Genomic DNA, 23714 nt, shown 5'->3' with positions numbered 1-23714 from the left:
TATCTAGAGTTCTAGTAACTGATTTTGTTAATGTAATCATTCCATTAATTAATATTGGTTTTTGAATTGAATAGTTTTGATTCCATAGATTATTACTGAATGTGCAATAATGCGGCTTTTGCCTTTGACTTAAAAAAGGTATAATGTAATTAAACTTTGTAATTATAACAAATATAAAGCTATATTTAAATTACAAATTCCTATTTATTAGATTCACAAGCAAATATCAGATAATGTTAGAACTGCTCGCTTTTAAATTTGATGTTTTATTCCAACAGAAATTGCTGCTCAAATACTACTTGTCCTACAAGTCGTAACATGATGTTCTGGTATTTTTCTGCCTTGCTGTTGGCAGTATTTTTTTTAATTACTCGACGTTCACTACGTTGTTCATGAATTCATTAAATTCTTATTTTTTATATTTTTCTGTATATTTCATCGCTGAATGTTTTGTTGAAAGCTTTTTAAGTAACAATTCTAGTTTTTTAGATAATAGAGCTCTCTTAATAATGATATATCTACAAAATCTTAATTTCTTCAAAAAGAGATACGGATATATTGTCAACTTACAATGATTTTATAATTAAATAATTACTATAAATATTATTATACAAAGAGAAAACTTTGCATCTAGTTGACCTAGTAAACCTGACAATCGATAAGAGGAAGACTGTTTATTTTTACACTAGCAATGCCAACAATGTACTCTTAAGTGATCGAGGGGGAACAAAATTTGTTTAAGTGGGAATAATGTCATTTGTTGTGCGATATAAAAATTTCAGTACTACAATTTGAACCCACTTTATAAATTCACAATTGTGCAGTGTACTGCAGTATAGTGCAGTGCATATTAATATTCTAAAGCAGTATTAGTTGATTCATTCAATGGCAAATTGTTCGTACATTAAAGCGCCTGAGATGCTCGTGTTAATGCGATACTTTTAGTACTTATTTGATGTTTTAGCAGCATTGCGTGCATACTGCACTTAAATATATACACAATCACATAGTAGATATATGCTTATAAGTATCAACGTATTTGAGAACATAATAGTAGTTATATTATATTAATGTTAATATTAATAGAAAGCATTTCAGTATATGTGGACGTGCAACATCTATCTTTGAAAATTTAAACGCTATTTATTAAATTTAAAAGTTTATCTTCTTTACTTAGAATACAAATTTAATAAGTTAAATAAAAATTAAAATGTATTTGTAATGCATTGTTGTACTTTTTTATTGTCATACAAACATTTGTAAACTAATTTCCGTCAGTTCTATTATAAAACGAAAGATATATAAAGATGTTAGAATAAAAAATTATCCAATCTTCTATGAAAAATGAGATTTCTACCATAACTGGTCTGGTGTAGTATGCTACTACTATTAGCTAGACGAAATCAGTTTCTGTTGGTTGATATTTATAGGTTTACTTAGTTTATTAATGTCTGCTTAATTCATAAAATGTATTCCATTAAATTATTTAATTAAATAAAAAATTTTTTAAATATTTTTATTTAAGCATATACGAGTAAAACACAAAAATTTAGAAAACTGTTGTACTACTGTACTCTGTCCATGTTGTTCTATTTAATATAGATATTTTTTCCTTAATTATTTTGCATTTAAACTTATCTAAAATAACACTCAGTACAACTTGAATGAACTATCTGCACTCGACCAAGTGCCTTTGATATACATATCAACCAATATGCAACCATTAAGCTAAGAAATTAAACGTCCAATAAGGTTAATATACCATATTCTAGCTGTACAATGTTTAATAGACTCACAAATAAATAATAAATTTAGTAAGTATTTTTATTAAAATGATTTGTAAAAGAAGTTCATTTTTTTTCATCACAACAAAATTTATTACTCAAATTCGTATAATGCCCCGATTCACGTTGTTATAATGTTTTATCTGATTTTTCTTATTGTCAGTTAAATTTTTTCAATAACTAAACGTTCATTGCGTTGTTCATAAATTCATAACTTCTTATTTTCCTTCGTCATTGTCATTTTTTAGTAAGGCTTAAAAAACTTTATTATTTTATTTAAAATTTTAATGATAATAATTTTATTCCATATCAGTTCACAATTTAAAGTTAAATAAGTTTAAAAAATTTTAATATTCGATCCTATAAATTATTTTATTAAAATATCATTTATCATATATTTTTTCATTACTCAAATTCATATTTAAAAAATATATTAATATAACAAAAATATGCGAAAACATTAACTGAACTATTAACATAAAAGAAGACACTGAAAATGTAAGTAATTATTATCTGATAGCTTTTATGTATTTTAAAAAAGGAAAAACGAAGTGCGATTAGAGTTTTTGATTTTTATCAATAAAAATAAATTATTTAAATCTTTTACATCCTTAATGCTCGTCGCATATATTTCTTAAAATAAATGAGATATTCCTTTTATTTCTTAAAATAGTTTTGTAAAAAATGCACAGGCATTAATATTAAAATATTAGGAATATAAAATCAATATCTTAACTTTAAAATATTTTCATCATATCCTACTCAATCTTTACGTTTTTGTAAATGATAGGTGCTGTAGACTTAACCGACTTAACGAAAATTACGAATCAAAAATAACATCATTGATGACTTCAAAAATAAACTTATAACGTATTATGATTGATTTTCTTAAAATTATACTATACTAATTTATGTAAGGACTTCGTAATCCATAGTACGCCATAATTAATCTATAAATACTTTAATAAAATTTATGTTTTGTGAAGCTTTAAAACATAAGAAACAAGAAAAGTTAAGGATAAATAAGAGAGGAAATATAAAAAAAACATTAATTAAAAATAAAAACAAAGTTAAAGTGAAAAGTTTTTATAAATTGTGGAGCACAAATTAATAGAAGAAAGTTTTTCACTTTTAATGGCAAAAAGTGTTTAAATGTGTGCACTTAAGTAATCCCATAAAATCAAGAAAATCGCACATACCTAGAACGTCAATTTTCTATAAAATCCAGAAAATCAAATTTTAATTACATATTAAGCAAATGAAAAAAGGAAGGAAAAAATACATGTCGCAACGTCATCATTAACTACCAAAATTACTGTGAATCCCAGCTGGAGCAACAAGAATAGCATCGATTCAACTAGTAGCAGCGGAATTAGTAGTTCAGCAATTCTGGAAACTGTGAAAACTTTTGTGAGTACTAGTCCGACAACACTTAATGCAGCAACGATCAGTACAGATAACATCACTATACACTCGACCTCAATGGGAACGGAAAGTTCCTCTGCCGTTGCCGCTGCTATGGAACACAACACGCCTGCCAACAAAATGAATGTGGCCGATTTGAGTGCTTCATTGCAGCATTTTGGTTTCGTTGATTATTTTGTATTTGTGTTAATGCTTTTGGTTTGTGCCGTAATTGGGTTTTATTTTGGATTTGTTGAGAAAAAGAAGAAGCGGAACATGGAGGAGCGTGGTGGTACGGAAGCTTTGAACTATCTGGTGGGTGGCCGAAAGATGAAAGTATTTCCGGTGTCAATGTCTTTGGTAGCCAGGTGAGTATATTTGTTTAGTATGAATTCTCTTTAAAATTTGGATTAAATATGTGTGAGTGGGAGAGTGATTAATGGTATTACATACTATTTCAGTAAGTGCCTTTGCTTTAAAAGTTATGTAATAGAGTTCCTCTGTGGGTTCCTTTTTTTTGGTTCAATCACAAATAAATTTTATTGTTTTTTTGGTGTGGTATTGAAGACAAGTTAATAGTTTGGAAAAGAGATTTATATATTTTATTTCCGTACTGTAGTTCTGTTGTGGTAGAGCTTATAGCTTTCCAAAATTGATTGAAACAAAAATTTGCTTTTTATGGAAAAGCAATTGAAAACTACTTTGATATAATTTTTTATAAAAAATTTAATTGAATATGAAAATTGCTATGAATTGCATAGAAAGCGTTATGAAATTTTTATCAAGGCGAACAATCAAAATACAATAACAAAGCACTAAAAAATATAATGAAATATGCAAAACAAAGTGGCCCGAAGTATCGCCAAAAAATCTGAAAACAGAAAATTGAAATTCTTTAAATTCTAGACACGTTGCTCGCTCCGAAAATTTTTACTGGGAAAGAAAAAAAATGCGAAAAGCGCGCGAAAAGTTATGATTGGCGACTCAGCTTGAGCTTTTAAAGACACTACAACACTTTCAATACTACACGGAATCTAATAGTCTTAATGGTGAAATCCTAACGTACTACAGTTAATTTACATTCAAGCAGATTCAGTCAAATGTGAGACTTGGGTAAAAGATGTTTAAGTACTTTAAGATTGTCTAAATTTAGGAACATTCGAAGCTTAAGTTGAGACAAGGTCAAGCAATTGAACAATGGAATTGTTGCTAAAGAAGTCAAATTTTTATAATATAAAAAAAAAAATTTCATGTATCTCATTTAACTTTAAGAGTAAATCACAAATATTTTCAGGCAAATATATATAAATATATATATTTGATCTTGACCGTGAAAACTTGACGTGGTTATTCGGTATATATAGCTTAAGATGCTTATACGACATTGACGAAAATATCAAGAAGGCATTTATATTATTTATTACCTTTATGGAACAAATCGAACTGTTTATATTTGTATCTATATCTTTGTCTGCGTGTAAGTCTGTATATTTGCCAATTTATCCATCTAGTACACTTCTAGTAAGGTAAGCTAATAAGCTTCTCCACAAATATTTTTTTAGAAAGTGTCATTTTGGACCTCTAAATTTGAAGATTTATTTCTACTACAGTTATTCCTAAGGGTCATCAAGAAAAGACCTCAAGAAAATATTTAAAAAAGGCAGTATCGAAATTTGAAGGGTTATTACAGTCGGTAATATTATAAATGATGCAGATTAGTTTACTGAGTTCTAGATAGCTCTCATCAATTGCCCAAATATGTAACATAACTGCCACGAATAACATGGCAGTTAATTAATAATTAACTAAATTAATAATGTGCGAATTTCCGCATATATTTTCTTGAAAAATCTGGAGTTACCTTTACTTTCAGTAAAGGTAGTGTATGGATCTGAGAAGATGATGTTGAAAAGTTTTAGAGTATTGCACCGTACGTATTTTGTTAAGCTTTCGATAAGAAGATTATTACGTTAGTCTATTGATCTGATATAGTTAAGTTATTCTTTAATATTGTACTAATAAAACTTAACTATAGTTCATTACATGAGTTACTTTCAGTAATGTTTTTTAAAGATGAAACAGAATTTTTATTGAAGATATTTCACTTATTTCTTTTGAGAGTAGTTAATTTTTGCATTTTTTTAAATTACAATTAATTAAAGAAATACGTAAACCTAAGCTAAATAATGATCCTATATAAAAATATTTATAGTTTTGTTTCTGGTATTTCATTGCTTGGCATTTCCACGGAAATTTATATTTATGGTACTTATAGATAATTTATTATTTTAAATTGTATATTTACATTTATAATCTTCTTAATAATATAGATAATGCTTGCCGAGAGATAGAGAGCGTACCACTGTTGCGCACGCCTTAAGTGCAATTTTCAAACGAGATCTTCAAGCTAAAATTGCGTTTGTAGTTGAAAGACTCGTGCGCCACATCACTCCCTCTCCAGTGACTGAGCGAAGCAATGTCACGATATAATTAGTGATCCTATGCCACTGATTAAACATTCTCCGCAAATCGAACTGGCAACCGAATTCGCCTGCCGCTAGACGATGTTTGAGTTCTCTTTGTATGTTGCTTCTGGTTATTTTCGTCTGCTTTTCGATGAGTACAAGCATGTCGTGCTATCTGATGTTGATTTGTTTCTTGCTCGTCATTACAGAGATAGGCAGCTTTGACCCGATCTATACTTACACGTACTGGTTTGTCTTTCCGTAGAATGGTCATCAGCTTATCGTCGCGATCGGTTACCTTAAATGGTCCATCGTAAGGTGCTTTGAGAGGTGGTCGAACACTGTCATCGCGCAAATAAACATGAGTACATTTTTTAAGATCTGGTTGTACAAATGTTTTTGATATGGAGTGGTTTGCCGTAGGTACTGGTCTTAGTTGCTCCATTACGTCTCGTAGTGATTGTACGAATTCCGAGTTGGACATGTCTTTACTGGAACTTTCGAAAAATTCACCTGGTAATCTAAGTGTCGTGCCATAAACCATTTCTGCAGGAGTCGCCTTGATGTCGTTTTTGTATGCGTTTCTCAGTGCGAGTAGCACTACTGGTAGTTCATCTGTCCACTTTTGCTTGGATCTGCACTTTAAAGCTGTTTTAAGTGTGCGGTGAAAACGTTCGACAATTCCGTTTGCTTGTGGATGATATGGACTAGTTCTTAGGTGTTTTGTGCCAATTAATCTCGTGAGTTCATTGAATAATTTTGACTCGAATTGTCGACCTTGGTCGGTTATTATTTCAGATGGCACGCCGTAATGTGCGATCCAACCCTCCAGTAATGTTGCCGCCACTGTGCTTGCATTAATATCAGCCATAGGGATAGCAACTGGCCATCTGGTAAAACGATCAATGCCCGTTAAACAGTAGCTGAATCCATTTGACATTGGTAATGGCCCTATGATATCGATATGTAGTGAAGAAAATCGTTGCTCTGGTAGCTTGAAACTACCAAGTATTGTTTGATTATATCTGGATACCTTGGTGCGTTGACATGGATGACAAGATTTTACCATCTTCGTTATGTCTTTTTTCATGCCTGGCCAAACGAAACGCTCACATATTTGTTTGATTGATGATTTACTTCCTGGATGCCCCAGATTGTGTATCGCTCGGAAAACTTGCTGTCGATGTCTTTGAGGAACCCAGGGACGCGCTCGTTTAGTTGACACATCGCATGCAATTGGATTCATAGAGTTTGGCATGCTGATCCACTTGAGTTCCAACGATGTCTGATTTTTGGTTAACAGGTTTTTTAATTCAGCGTCGTCTTTCTGGCTCTCAGCTAACTTGTTGAAATCGATCTGTTGGCAGCCATTTATTTCTTCAATACGTGAAAGTAAATCTGCTACGTTGTTATTTTTTCCGGCGATGTGTTGTATGTCTGTCGTGAACTGTCCTATGAAATCCAGATGCCTTAACTGCCTTGGAGATGCCTTTTCAGGTTTCTGTTGAAACGCAAATATGATAGGCTTGTGATCCGTCAAAACTGTGCATTTTCTACCTTCGATCATGTGCACAAAGTGTTTAATGGCTTGGTAGATGGCAAGCAATTCTCTATCGTATGTGCTGTATCGTTTTTGAGTCTCGGTTAGACGCTTTGAATAAAAACCGAGAGGTTCGATCTGTCCATTTCGTATGTGGTGTAGTGCTGCACCTACTGCTGAGTTGCTTGCATCGACGTGGAGCACCAGTTTACCGTCTGTGGTTGGATGTGCTAATGTACTTGCATCTGCGAGTGCTTTTTTGTATGTTACAAAAGCCAATTTTGCATCTTCTGTCCATTCTAATTGAGTTTTGTCATTCTTTTTATTTGTTTTTATGAGTTTTTGCAATGTATTTTGAGTTGCGGCCGCACCAGGTATGAAACGTCGATAGAAATTAACCGTAGCTAGAAATCGTCTTAATTCCTGAACCGTGTTTGGTTTTGGGAAGTTAAGTATTGCTTCTACCCTTTCCTTTGGTGGGCGTATGCCTTGTTGGTTAATGGTATGACCGAGGAACGTTACTTCTTGTTGGCCAAAGATGCATTTTGAAACGTTCAGCTTAAGTCCATACTGTTGAAGTCGCTCGAATACTATGCGGACGTGTTGGTAATGTTCTGATTCATTGGATGAAGCGATACAGATGTCATCAATGTAACAAATCACAAAGTCGAGTCCTCTAAGTACTTGATCCATGTGACGTTGGAAGGTTTGGGCAGCATTGCAGAGTCCAAACGTCATGACATTAAATTCGAATAAGCCGAATGGAGTAGTGATGGCTGTTTTTTTTCTATCCTCGGGGGCAATCGGTATATTATAATATGCCCTTTCTAAGTCCAGTGTTGTAAATATACACTTATCGCTTAATGTCTGCGTGAAATCTTGCACATGGCGTATTGGATACCGATCGGGTATTGTCTGCGCATTAAGACGTCGATAGTCACCGCAAGGTCGCCAAGTTCCATTCTTTTTTTCAACCATGTTTAATGGGCTGGCCCACTCACTCTGCGATGGTACGCATATGCCCTGTTCAAGCATATATTCAAATTCGCGTTTTGCTGTTTGGAGCTTCTTCGGATTAAGTCGTCTTGGACGTGAATAAACCGGCTGACCTGTTGTAACAATATGATGCTGGACAGCGGTTTGATTTCCCTTAATTTTATTGTAAGATGTTGGAATCACCAGCTCTTTGAATTCTTTTAGTAGCTGAACGAACTTGTGGTCATTGTTTACTGCAAAAATTGGTTCGTATTGATGGTGTGCAGTTGTGCAAGGCACTTTCCATCCAGTTGTGTTGTCGATGAGACATTTGCGTTTGACGTCTACTATGAGGCCATAGTGTTCGAGGAAATCTGCACCCAATATTGGTTTTTCGATTTCTGCAACCACAAACTCCCAATTGAATACCCTGCGTAGGCCCAAGGTTAGTGTGAGTAACTGATTTCCGAAGGTACGAATAGTTGAACCATTTGCTGCGTAAAGAGACTTTGATGAAACTGGTGTTTTGTGTTTACCACAGATCGAAACCGGCAAAATGGAAAAGTCTGCTCCTGTGTCTATTAAAAACTTTAATCGTGTGAGGGTATCGGTTATGAAAAGTCGGCAGGATTTGTGCTGTTCAGACGCCTCGTCAACTGCCGGTGACGAAGCGATTTTTAGTTTCCCGTTTTTGTGAAATTACAAGGCGGTGCACACTTCCGTGCGTTTGCGCCGAATTTGTGATGATAAAAACAGGTTGGATACCTCGAAATTCGGTTTGCAGATCTGGATGGGGCTCGCCTGTCACGCCTAGGTGTAGCTGCTCTCGATCGAGGTCGGCGATGAATTTCATCCGATTCCATTGCATCTATTCTGCTGTTCAACTTTTCGACTGCTGCAATCAATGAATTGAGATCGAATGGAGTGCTACACGTTGAATTGTTTGCTTGCACTGCCGAAACTGTATGATAGTTGCCCTCTGTATTCAGCATTGTGATTGATGTAATAAGAAGTGTAGTTGTGAAAACAACTTTTATTTAAATTATCTCTTTTTTAAATTACCTCTTTTTAATTTTAGTTCTTAAAAGAACTTTGTGTCGTGGGTCACCAATATAGATAATTTATTATTTTAAATTGTATATTTACATTTATAATCTTCTTAATAATATAGATAATGCTTGCCGAGAGATAGAGAGCGTACCACTGTTGCGCACGCCTTAAGTGCAATTTTCAAACGAGATCTTCAAGCTAAAATTGCGTTTGTAGTTGAAAGACTCGTGCGCCACATACTCAATACGCTTTTGCACTCATGACACTGGTTTTGACTGGAGTTATAATCTGGTACCTGTTCCTGCCGGTATTCTGCAATTTACAATTAACTTCAACTTACGAGGTACGTACAGAATTGATCCATTCAATATTAATTGCACTTATACTTGCTTGATTTTTGTATTTGTTTTATTGCAAAATTGGATTCTCATAGACTTTGCGTAACCAGGCATAGATACTCATACTCAAATATCCTTTTTTTTCTCCATCCAATCATTAAATTTAAATACATACTAAATTCAATAACTTAAATCTTCATCACTATATATAAAAACACACAGAGTATGCTAAACAAATAATAATTAATAATATTTAAACATGGAATATTAACACAATTTATTACTATATATTACAGTGTTCTATTATTTTTTAATGTATGAAACAAATGTCGGATGACAACATGGGCTATGTACATATATCCGAGTTGTTTTGTTGTTTATTAAGTAAAGTTTTAACTTAAGTTATTGTCACAGCATTTGTCTAAGCCGATCCCATAAGTAAAAATAATAATTTAAGATAGTTCTGAATAATGACAATAGATGATAGACAATAGATGATAAGAATAATTCCACATAGACCTTTTAGGAGTCTGTTCTGTCTTTTAATTAGTCAATTAAGTAATTAATTGATTAGTTACTTCTATTTGTCACAATTGTTTTTTTTAAGAGAGAACAGTATATATTAAGATTTATAGTAACATATTTGGATAGTATTTGATATACAATAGTTTATGACTGGATCATGGTATGCCAGTTCAAGCATTGTTTCGGGTGTTTTACATCTGAGAACGGCAAAGTATTGTTGCGTTCAACCCTATTTACGTGGTCGTTCGCGATCACTGGGTTCTGATAAGTAATATAAATAATTAACTTAAGTTTAGTATAACCGTTTTTTTATCTCTGTATTTTATCAAACACTAACACAATTTTTTCTAATAATCCCATCTCTATCAAAAACTTATTTTCTAACTAAACTGGCATTCTAAGAAATTATCAAAAGGTTACTTAAATTGCTTATTCAGAACAGTATGTTGACATTTCTGTTCAGTTTGAAAATCGTTCATTATAAATCGTTTAATGCTAGAACAATGCTTCCATATTGTGGATATTTACTTGGAAAAAAATTAATGTGTTCACGAAGTTCATATCGACGAAATGTGTTTAGTGATGAAGCTCATTTCTAGTTAAATGGCTACGTCAATAAGCAAAATTGACATATGTGGAGCGAAGATAATCCAAATAATGCCGTTACATCCATTAAAATGACTGTTTGGTGTGGTTTACACGCTGGCGGCAACATCGGTCCTTATTTCTTTAGAAATGGGAAAGGAGCAATCGTTTTTGTTTCTAAAAATTTATTAGTTAAACATCGTTAAACAAACATTAGTTAAACAAACATTTATTGTAAAATCAATTTGGTAACAACTTTATTTCTAGAAGTGGTCCTCTTAACTGGTCTGCTCGTTCATGCGATTTAATGCCTATCCTTAACGATTACTTTTTATGGGGTTATGTTAAATTAGTGGTGTGGTTTATGTCGAGACAAACTAGTCAACTAGCAACTCTTGAAGCATTGGAACCCAATGTTCATGCTAAATTGAACTGATCGAATGGACCAAGCCACTCGTAGTCGTGGCAGACATATGCCAGAAATTATAGTCAAAAAGTAAATGAAATAATCTACCAGATTATAATTAAAAAAATCTCATTCCAACAATATTTCTGTTTTGTATTATCATTTTAAGTTCTTATGCAGTTAAAAAAATCTCGATATATTTGTTGTAGTGGTTACTTTGAAACTTTTTAGAAAAGTATTAATTCTGACTTACTTAATATTGTTCTACTGTAATGAAATGGTTAGTTTGGTTACTCTTGACTTAAAAGCACAATAGCTGGAAATGAACTTCCGTTGTTGAGAAAATTCGAGCATATCTAGTTGAAGTTGAAATTCTGTTTTCTGTATTTTTACCATGGACAGTGCATTTATATACTTTTATAACGCGTATCCTGTTGAAAACTCGTTACAATTCAATTCAAACAAATACCTAAAATAGAAGTAAGTAGACGCCAAGTTGGAGAGGTAAATTGATGAACAAAAACTGCAGTTGTATCAAAAAATATTCATTACTATAAACTTCAATTAAAAGTTTTACAAATCAATTTTAAAGATGTATGTTTTTATAAAATGTTTATATTAGAATTGTCTTCAAAAATTTACACAGAACTTATTGTATTTATTAAATAAAATTATTTCAGTATTATAAGATATATTATTTAATGAAGTTCGCAGAATGCAACCACAAAACGTAACTGTCTGTGGTCGTTGTTGGAAAAAGCGTATACGGCTGCCACAAAATGTTCATGAAATGAGTTGGTAGAGCATGGGAAGTAAGATATGCATTAGAGCCAGATATGTAGTAAAGCACGGGTGCATACCTAGTTATTTATAATATTATCTATTGGAAATATTTTACTGTGTATAAAATAGAAAATTATCAATTAACTTTAATTGTCAATTTAGGTGGAAGTGGGAAATAACATGAGTTTATAATTTAAACTATTATACATTATTGCTAAAAATAACTTTACAAAATATTCATCGATAATCCGATATATAGGATTGTAAGTTAACACTTATTTGAAGTGAAACATTATAATTTCATAATATTGCAGTATTTAGAAATGCGGTTCGACAAAAGGGTTCGCCTGCTTGGATCCGTGTTCTTTTTCATTGAAATAGTAAGTAAAGCTAAAATTAAAATAATAGTTAATATTATCTCAAGGCTAAACCAATTTTTTTGAAACAATTTGTAACAATATATGAGATTTTTTTAACAATTTTGAATACTGAATTTTATATATACAAACATTACATTTTATATTTTTAAATTAAATAATTAACAATAATTAAAATCATTGTTGTCCGCTGTTTTTCTGTTTTGCTGTATTGCGGTTTATTTTCAAATTTTTAATGGTCATCTTCGGTGGCATTTTTCCAAACTTTCTCGAATGACATTCTAGACGTTGTGGTTACCTATTGTTATATTAGTTCCAGCGTTGGCATTTAATCAAGGTGAGTTGTAGCTATTGAATTTATACTGCCAAGTACTTACAAATAAAATATTAAATTTTTAATAAATATTTAAAAAAAATAATTTTAGTAACTGGTGTGAATATTCATATTGTGACAACTATAGTGTGCATCGTCTGTATATTTTATACTTGTGTGGTACGTAAATGAGTGAATGAAATATAATTACAATATATTATTCTCCTTATATGTAAACATAAATTATATATAAATAATTAGGGTGGAGTAAAAGCTGTCATATGGACCGATGTCATACAAACTGTAATTATGGTTGGTGCTATCATTTTGGTCATCATTAAGGGTACAAGTGATGTAGGTGGTCTGGGAGTTGTGTTGAAGCGTAATTATGATAGTGGACGAATAGAAATACCTACGTAAGTATTATTAGCCAGGTACTCGTAGAATATAGTTACAGAAAATGGTTAAAACATGTCTCCTAATGTTAAATTTAAAACAATAAAATTCTATAGCAGTGGGGGATGTTGTTTGAAGAGTAGTATTATCATAGATGACGACATAAATATAATAAAATTGCATAATACAAAACGAGTACATTGTGTTTATAGTATTAACTTAACACCACCGTTTTCTTTCCAAAATATTTGAAATAAAAAGAAAGTTCTTACTAGTGTTATAATTGAGTATAATGTTTATTGAACGCAGGGTATATACTTATCTTACAGAATGTGATCAACATATTGCATTTGCTGTATCTTGTTCTTTAAATCAAGATTTTATTTTGCGTTTTGATTATATTGACAGTGACGTACAATATATCATCACATTATTCCGTATAACACATAAATAGTAACAACATATATACACTTATACTATTATACTTTAAAAGATATATGTATGTCATATTAGGGTGCCATTAATTTTCGAAAGTCGGAGAAGTTTCCGCGAAAAAAAGTAAGGTTTTCATGCCATTTTGTGGGGTATATTTTCAAGAATTTATCGCACAACTTGAAACGATTAAAAATGTTTTTAGTATGTTTGTATATAAACTGTTCATTTCCCTTTTCGACGATTTCAGATATTTTTGTGTGGTCTATTGTTACACTCCTGACTTCCATGTCATCATATTTTGTATTCAAATTCGAAACCATATTTGTCTCAGATGACATATTTGAATCGAAAAATCCCAAACCAAATAACTTTGAGCTTAAATACCAAAGATGATTACATAATTTCTCCAAAGTAACTCTAGATATATTTCCAACAATTTTTTCATATTGATAGAGATTAGAAAGAAGATTAAACCATACTTCAACACACACTTTAGTAATAAACATATATATATCGCAAAGAGCATTTTCTTCTTCTGTAGATAATTTGAACTCTTTCCTAAATAAAAATATTTTTAATTCATGGATGGCGAAAGCCATGCGTGATGTACAGTCCCAGGATCTTGAAACTTTATGCTGCAGTTTGGTATTTCTCCTAAATATATTAATGCAAGTTCCAGAAGTTCCCCATAATCATCTCATGGTTGGTTATCCTTACGAATCTTATTAAGGAAACTTGTAATTTGTAACACATCATCTTCAACGATTTTCTTTTCGGGTGATTTGTTTACTTTTAATAGATCTATAACTTTTGGGAAGACAGTTCTTATGTAAAATTAAATATGTTGGAGATATAAGCAATGGCTCTAGGGGCGCCATTTTCACTTATCCAATTGAACTAAAATTTTACACAGATTATTTTTTTTTAGTAAAATAAACCGATCTGGAGGGTGACGTCAACCGATTTTCGAAAAAAAAATCACACATATACCCTAATGGCACCCCAATGTTATATATTTCATTGGTTATTGCAATTTTTAATTAATGGGTGTTTTGTTTTGAATGGAAAAAATAATATTGGACCCAAAAAGTAAAGATATATAAAAATATTAGATCAGGGAAATGAATTATATTAACTGGTATGGTCAATTAAAACGTGATTGTATAAACATTGATAAGACTAAATGCTCTGGTCGCCCAAATTTAATAGATTTTTCGAGAAACATAAAAGAATCCACAACATAGTTTCAAATAGTAGTAACATAAAGTCTTATTTATAAAAGGTATTTAAAAATACTGTTGAGTAATTTGAATATGAGTGAGTTTTTTTTCGAAATTTTTACCGGATTTTTGTTGCATTAAGGCAATAGCACGTATTAAAATCGGGGAAAACGATGATTGTATTCAATAAAAAAGGTCGAATCGTGCTGCAAATATATAAATATGGCGCAAATGAACGAATGTTTGCTGAAACTGATAATTGCTGTCATAATGATGAGTTTATGGATAATATAAACCCTTTCAAAATGGTTGAGAGGATGTACCGTTTGTGCGGAAAAATTTATAAAAATGTTGCGGGCGTAAAATAATTTGTAACAACTAACAAAATATTATTGAATAAAACTCAAATTCTAAAAAAATTGTAATCACCTTACTCTCAACACAGGGTCTGCTATACCCAGTTGTCACAGGGTCGCAGTTGTTTATATTTTCTAAAAGAACATTTAAATATTCTTTGAAAAAAATTTTTTTAATCACTTTTATTAATTATTTCTACATTGATAAAATCTAATAAAGATTTTTCGTTTTTTCGCTTAGCATTACTTTGGATCCTACGGAACGCCTTTCGATGCTTTCGATAATTTTGGGAGCAACTTTCTTGTATGTGGAAATCACAGTAAATCAGGTTTTCATACAACGGTTTCTATCACTTCCAGGCGCCAAAGAAGCAAAACATGCGTTGATTCTATACATAATAGGAGTTATTATATTGTTATTAGGTTGCGCATATAATGGTCTCCTGATTTATGCAACATACCATGACTGCGATCCATTAACTACAAATGTAAATATTTTTTAAATTTTCTTGTTTATCTAATAAGTCCAATAATCTATATAAATCACACTTTATTGTACATATTTATATAATCAAAGATGATTGTCACTATGAAAAAAAAAAAATAAATTTTTGACTATGATAAAATTTCAGAACCTTCATACAGATAGTTTTGCTGTACTTTAATTAATAATGCCTGACATATGTTAGGTTGATAACATTATAGATACATTTCAAAACATATTTTAATTATTATTTAATATTTAAGTATTTTATAAATATTATATTAAATTTTATTTTCAGCACATATGAATTAAATTATTTTCAGAGAAAATGAAGTTGAAGTTTTTATGAAATCAACCTAATTTATAATTAAGAGTATTAACTTGTAATTATAAAATCTAAGCAATTGCCTTAAAAAAAACTCAAATTAAAATTTGTTTGATATTTGCAGTTGGCAAAAGCAAAGGATCAAATTGTACCTTTACTAGTAATGGATATTTTGATCGATTACCCTGGAACAGCTGGACTATTTGTGGCGGGTGTCTTTAGTGCAGCGCTCAGTTCCTTATCCACTGGTTTAAATTCCCTTTCAGCAGTGTTTCTCGAAGACTTCATAAAAACATTTCGTAAAAGTCCTCTAACAGAGTACCAAACTGCAATTATAATGCGAGTATCTGTGGTAGTAATGGGCGTTACTTGTGTTGGGTTAGTGTTTGTCATCGAACACTTGGGTACGGTTTTAGAGCTTTCGATATCAATAGGTACTATGACAAGCGGTCCGTTATTAGGACTTTTTCTAATGGGTGTCCTGATGCCTTGGATAAATGGCAAGGTAAAACAGTTTAAAATATAAAAACTATATCTTATATATATATTTTATTCGAATAGAGTGTTTTATTTGGCAGCGTTGCAGCGTACGCTGCTATGAGTTGGATTTGTATAAAAGGTAAAATTGCACTTACAAGTGGTGAATTGATATATCCCATGAAGCCTTTCTCTACTGAGGGTTGTACTTATAAGTTTGAAGAGCTTATAACACCGGCGAATCAAACTGTAGTTTTACAAAGGTAAATACAAGAATTAAAAAAATGTGTTCAATAAATGCCTTCTCTTAAAATGATCAATTAACTTTATATTTTTTTAGGGACAAAACATTGGCACAATATATTTATCAGATGTCTTTTATGTTATATGTAACTGTAGGTGCCATATTATCAATTATATTCTCGCATATAGCATCGTTGGTATTTGGACGCAATGATCCTAAAAAAATGAACATAGAGCTTTTTTCACCTTTAATAAGAAAATATATCAAACCGATGGAATATGAAAGTGTACAAATGGAAGAACAGAATGTGCTATTAAACACTGAAAAAAAAATTTATTAAAATCATAAAATCTCTTTTAAATAAAAATTTTTTTTTATTATTTTTAAGTATATATTTTAGTTTTAAGTTTTGCTGTTAAACTTATTAAAAATCGCCACTTAGAAAAAAAAAAGTTTATGTAAAATAGTTCACAGTTGGCATTATAAATTTCGAAGTAAAAAAAAACAATCTATACATAATAAAGTATATTGTTTAAAGTACTTAATATGCCTAATATACTAACTTTTAACAAACGTATGTAATATGCTTTACATAAGAAACTGTAAAATGGGTTAATATACCCATTTTCAAGTGTGTCAAGTAACGCATCGAAGGAAACTTCAAAAACCCTATAAAGTAGAAATGTGTATTAAAAAGGTATGTAAAAGATATATATTCATGGTTAATATGTCAATTTCTTTGACAATAAAATATAGAACTACTTACACTACCCATATCTACACCCTACCCTTACACTACACCCAAATCTAAGTTGCATTTAAGTCTTTCTAATGATTTATTTCAATTTAATAACATTGATAGTAATTTCGATGTTTTTTTATCTTATATACAAATATATGTAGATAAAATTTAATCAATCTTTGTGTTACTTCATATCAAATATTTCAATATATAAATTTTCATCAATTTCATACAGAACTGTCATTTAAGGCGTTATATATTTAGTAAATTTAGCTATTTTACAATATGGTTATAACAAGTAATGGACGTGTTCAAGAGCGAAAACTTATATTCTTCAGTAAAGGGGTTTATTTTTTTGTCCTCGGTAGATATGTCAACAAAACTGTTACATCTGGTATGATATGTCTGTATTTTTTGGAAAATGACAAAAGTATGAGATAAACATTAAACATATTACTTCGCTAATCGAAGTAATATACGTAGACGATATGCGACTTCAGTAGGATGGCGCGACAAGCTGCATACTCGTAACATGTGCTGTTTTGGCTTTATTGAGCTAGGCTTTTTTGGGCGTTTTGGTGAAGTGCATGAAGTCCACCTTAGTGATTTCTGAAGGCTATTTTGATAGCTTTATAAATCAACTATAAGTTGTGATATTCCAATAATAATAAGTTATATAGAAGTTTTAAATTAGAGTTTTTTTTTTGATACCATAATATATTCTATATCTATTTTGATAGATCTTTCTAAGTGAGCTATCATGAGTAAAATCATTGCCATATTATGTTGTACTTTCACAAAGCCAGATTTATTAATGAAAATATAAAAAAGTAAGTTAATGTTTAATATTCTTAAGTCAAGTTTCAGGGCCTACTCCATACATGTAAAGTAAATGACTACTATAAAAATGTTTTTCATTTACCATATTTGTCATATCAGAAACGTTTTATAGCTCTAGTCAATGAACTCAACTTTTGAATTTTATTTTACTTTGTCGTAATTTTATTAAAACAAGTATTTTTCGTGTTAATTTAATTGAAATTATAATTAATTAGAAAGTTATTTTAAATGAATTGCCAAATTTTCAGTTTAATCTAAGAAAATGAAATCAAAAATTTTTTTTAATTGCTACTTGAAGACGCGTCTGTGCCAGAAGTGATAAGCCAGTAAGTACATATGCTTTTATTACATATAATAAAGACAGCTAATTAAAGTGACAAGCTCTTAAATGCAAACACTCGTATATAAAAAAATGCATATACGCATATATATATTACACGCGTATGTACGAGTACAATTCCTGATTATATATGCAAATTAATGATAAAAATTATCACTAGATTTGAAACAATCAAATTGCACGAATACATGTTCAGATGAGAAGAAGATGATATCAAAGAAAGCATCTCTGCAGAATGAGATTTGTAGCTGAAAAAAAGTTGGTGCTCATTCGTGTTTGAAATGCAAATACAAATACTACAATATAAGCTTATACACAAATACTTAAAATAAATAAAATAAATAAAATTGTAGATAATTTCAAAGCAGTAGATTGTTTTTTTTTTGTTTCGATTGTACTGTCATTGTCGATTGTGTGCAAAGTTAAGATGCTGTAAAATTTCGTCAGAGTAGCTTAAGCTTTATATTCCTTACTTGTAGGTAGCATTCGGGGGCGTTGATAGCAGACCTTGTAGTAGTAGGTATTTACTTATTACTTTAATAGTAATTTCTCTTGATTTAGTGTTTGTATGTTACTACACAACATATATGTCGATCTTAAGTGCCTATCTTTAGTACGAGTATGTAGCTTCAACGGTTTGCATGTGACTACGGATCGTGGAAAAAAGAAATTTTAAGGATTACTGTTTTAATTATATTAATTGAAAAGGACATATGGTGATCCTTAAAAAATTTCTTTTATTGAACTAAAAGTAAAAATATTAGAAACAATTTAAGAAAATTAATATAAATTTTAAATTTAAATATATATTTTTGAAATTTGAAAATTTTTTATAAATGTGTGTTTAATATTAAATAATGCAAAATTACCGAAAAAAATATTATAATTCAAAAAGTTGTGTTAAATGCATAAATATAGTAAAATAATATGAATTTTAATGATTAAATAATGCGTTCAATTTTAAAAAGCTAGTCAATATGACAAGTTGTTGTAAATTTAAACTCTATATTTTGTTTAATTAAAAAAAAAAAAAAAAAATATTTTAAAAAGCCAACGGAATATTAATCATAAAATGTTACGAAATTAAAAAAACCCTTAAAAAATATGTATCAAAAATGATATATATATCTTTATTCATAAGATTAATAAAAGACCATAATACTGAGATATAAACATATATTCGTTATATATTATTAAATTATTTACATAATCATTTGTTAGTATAATTAAAATATCCAAAAAAAGTGATCGTGATCTTTAAAAAAATTCGGAGTGACAATTATTTAATAAAAGTTAATAAATGCTTTATATATATATTTAATAAAAGTTAATAAATGCTTTATATATATATTAAATAACTGAAATGTGCAAAAATTAAATTATATATTTGAAACTTTATTAACTGTTATTGAAATATGAATAACATATATAAACGAATGTGTTCTTTGGTCATATCAAAAATTTATATAAATAATGCCTAAGAAGACGTTTTAAATATTATTAAATATATGCAAAAATATTTTATATTAAATTTTAAAAATTAATTTATTTTGGGAATAATTTATATTTTAATATATTTTATTAAAACAATCAATTTAACAAGATATTAGTTGAAACGTTACAATCTGCTGTTTGGAAAATTATTTACGAATAATTGATACCAAGAAATATTTCTAGGTATTTCTTAAAATCTAGTACTGTTCAAAATTCTTTCTATTTAAAATATGGTTTTTTTCGTCATATATAACTTTTAATTAAATTAGAGTAAAAGTGTCATTTTTAAATAAATGTCTCTCAAAATATTTAAAAAAATATTTAAATAAAAAAGAAAAGTGTGATCCTGCCGATGTTATTTTTGTCCTGTGAAACAAAGAAGAATATTTTTAATATGACCAGAATTACAATAATAATAAATGAATAAATCAACAAAATATAAAATACAAAAATTTGTTACAAAAACTGAATATGCATTTCATTTATATATAATTTTAACAATATATTTAAAAAAATTTGAAATTAGTGTGCTGATTATATCTGAAATAAAAAAGTTATATTCAAAAAAAAAACATAAAATGATTTGCAAAAATTATTTTTTTAATTAGCTTATAAACTATTTAAAAAAAATGAATTATATGACGTGCCAATTATCTTTATATATATATGAATAAGTTACTTGTGGAGAAAAGATTTATATAATAAATCAGTATATTAATAATTACAAATTTTATGTTAAATACCTAAAGATATTGATCTGCAGATATACTAAAATGTGTGCTTAAAATTGAAAAATATGAATAATATTAAGAATAATAACACTATTAGAAATAAATACAGAAATAATAATAAAAGCAAAAAATCTAAAAAAAATTTAATTTAATACTTTAATATATTGAATCACGAGTGTTTTTAAATCATTTTGAATCATATAATTAAAAATGTATTTATTTTGTTTATTGATCATAAAAAAAAAATTAAAAATAACTTCGGTAAAAATTAGTCGTTGATTTTTTAAAATTCAATTTATATAATTTATTTGTGTTGTAAAAACGAACATTTACACATAATTACTTATTATTAAAATTATTTGTAAATAAAATTTTTATATATTATGACAATAAATCTATTTCGAAATAAATTCTTTGGTGAGCTGTCTAAAGCAATTCTGCAGAAATATTTTTATAAACAATAGTGTTTAAATTGGAAAAAAAAATTTTTCAATAATAAAGTTAATTTATATAGCCGTGCTCCATGCCATAGTTCTAAACATAGCACAAAAAGTATTGTTGTTGTTACTTCCTTTATCTCCTATAAGAGCATAGGGCCTAAAAGTATAACTGTTCTTTAAAAATAAGTGACAAACTTTAATAAAGGTTTAAATTCGAATAACACAAATTTAGTGTATTTTGATTTTAAGTGTTAACACATAAGTCTACAGCTCGAATTTGACAGGATTCAATTCATCACATATCCTGCTCAAACATTATATACATTATATACAGTCAGTCCATAAAACCAATAGATCTTTCTAAAGTTTATTACATGATTTAAAATAAAAATTAGTAAATTGTAAATTAAATACAAAAATCTATAAGTATAAAATAATAATTATTAATAATAAAATAAAATAGTTGTGGTTAACTTATTTGATTACAAAAAAAAAACCTAAAAAATATATAAAAGGAAGGCCATTTTAAAAAACAAGTTAAATATCTAAATTATTTTAAAAATTCTAAATTACACTAAAATTGAAACATATGGAAGTTCGCATAATTAATTTAATTAAAAATTCATTTAAAACATTTTTAATGGACAGCTGTTATGAAGAACTCAATCTCAATTAATAAAATAAGAAAAATGTAATTATAAAAAATAATATAAACGTTAAAAATTAAATAAAATTTTCTTTAGTTATATCTATAATTATAATTATTAAATTAATTATTTTCTTTTGAGGGTTTTCGAATAGCAAAGAAAGAAAGAAAGGACAAGCACAAAAATTTATTTAATTTTATTGAAATTTGGCTGACTATACAACGCTGTTTCGAGTATTGCCAAGTACTCATCATCAGTGGTCTTAGGAATTCGAATTTTTAATTAGTTTATAGTCCACATATAATTTTTTTGGACTGCAGTGCAAGGCTTAGAACTCGTGCCTGTCAAATTAGAAGCGATGGCTAATCGTGTTTATCCACCAGTAGTCAAGGGTGCAGAAACTTTCAGTGCCGGGTTTTTTTTGTCACTTTTTTATTTAATTAGTGACATTAACCAAAGCACTTGCCGTTCTTTAAATTAGAACGAGCTAAAAAGCTACAGCTTTATTTGGAAACACAAGTTCAACGAATTGAAAGTTAACTTTTGAGTTTTGCCTATATTCTATTTTCAAAACTATTCTTTTTGTAGAAACATTTGTTATGCATATTGTTTACTTAATATATGTAAAGCGCCCATTCTGGTGCTTTTTATAAAGAAACCCTCCAAATTTTAAATATAGCTTCTTTGTCACTATAAAGAAAGCGTGGCTTTATCAGCAATACTAATACATACTTTATTTATTTTTTGTTTCGTAAATCTGTAAGGAAATTATAATATTCTCTTTAAGGTCTTTAAAGTCAATTAAATAATTAATCATAATCCAAAATACTTATGAAGTAAAAGTGATTAATTTTAAAACTGAATAATTGAATAATAATAAAAAGTGTTTTAAATGTCGGTATATTTAAAAAAAATAATGTTAATTTATGTTTTCCTAATTTCATGTATTTATTTTCATAAATTTAAATTAGTTTGTAATTTTTTTTTTTGTAAGTTAACTTATTATTATTCAACATATCTTAGTAATTATTATCAAGACGTGAGTTTTATTCACTTTAATTTTGAAAAAGTGGTACTTTTCCTACTTGTTTTGTTCCCATTTCTTTTCCTTTCTTTTCCTTTAATATTAAATATATTAAAATCGTCTTCTTCCAGATACAAAAGAAATATTTAATGCGTACTTATATGGAGCTGAAAAGCTTTATGAGTATCTGTAAATTATTTATTGTAATAATTATTGTGTAATTATATTAAAATTAAATTTTATATTTGAATTAATTTTCCACTTCAATGTAAAATAAATAAGTTAATAAACTCAATAATATTTTTTTTATTAAAATGTTATTTTTCAAAGTTTCATGAAGATTTTCAAAATTAAATATTAAATATATTAAATTAAAAGTATTTATAACTATATATATTATTATAAATAAATCACTTCTCGCTCTTCATTTCGTTTTTTCAACGAACTCTATAATACATTATAATATATTACTTCACATTCTTATCTCATTAGTATTAGTATTAAAGTGTAAATTATTGTTTTCTTTTACTTTAACCTTTTGATATCACTGTCGTCACTGATAGCATTTCACAATTTGTTAATAACATATTTCACGATTTTAATGAGGTTTCAACACATTATTATATTGTAGATAAATAAATTGGACTACTTAGTAAGCAGTAAGAATAGTAAGAACAACAATAACGCCATATCTACCCAGATGTAATAGAAATAATAGTTATTGCAAAGTATCTTAGGATAACTAAATTATTAATTTTTAAAAGTGAAGAGGCATTAATTCCAAAAGTGCTCAAAAAATATATTGTGGTTGAGTACAATGGCAATAAGATGCAGTGCATCGATAAGATAAGTTCAGTGTATCGGTAGATGCATTGCAGTCGTACACAAGTAAAGTATTAATTTAAATAGATTTGCATTTATTTATGCGTTCAGATTTATTGATATGCCACCCCCAATACAAACACAACAAGCAG

At 29.0% G+C, this 23714-nt stretch overlaps 1 protein-coding gene across 1 annotated transcript; it reads left to right on the top strand.

The window, feature by feature from the left end:
• The first annotated feature begins 2891 nt into the window (after positions 1–2891).
• Positions 2892–16822, top strand: LOC119684487 (sodium-coupled monocarboxylate transporter 1-like). Its single transcript, XM_038098533.1, has 11 exons — positions 2892–3556; positions 5401–5454; positions 9456–9561; positions 12170–12235; positions 12518–12569; positions 12658–12725; positions 12807–12961; positions 15194–15440; positions 15886–16266; positions 16323–16501; positions 16579–16822. Exons 1-11 carry the CDS (start codon positions 3267–3269, stop codon positions 16820–16822), a joined length of 1842 nt encoding a protein of 613 aa, XP_037954461.1. The 5' UTR covers positions 2892–3266.
• Positions 16823–23714: the final 6892 nt, after the last annotated feature.

This window comes from Teleopsis dalmanni, chromosome 2, assembly GCF_002237135.1.
Source record: "Teleopsis dalmanni isolate 2A chromosome 2, ASM223713v2, whole genome shotgun sequence".
Lineage (NCBI taxonomy): Eukaryota > Metazoa > Arthropoda > Insecta > Diptera > Diopsidae > Teleopsis > Teleopsis dalmanni.
The sequence above is the reverse complement of the archived record's forward strand: the minus strand, read 5'-3'. Positions and strand labels throughout refer to the sequence as shown.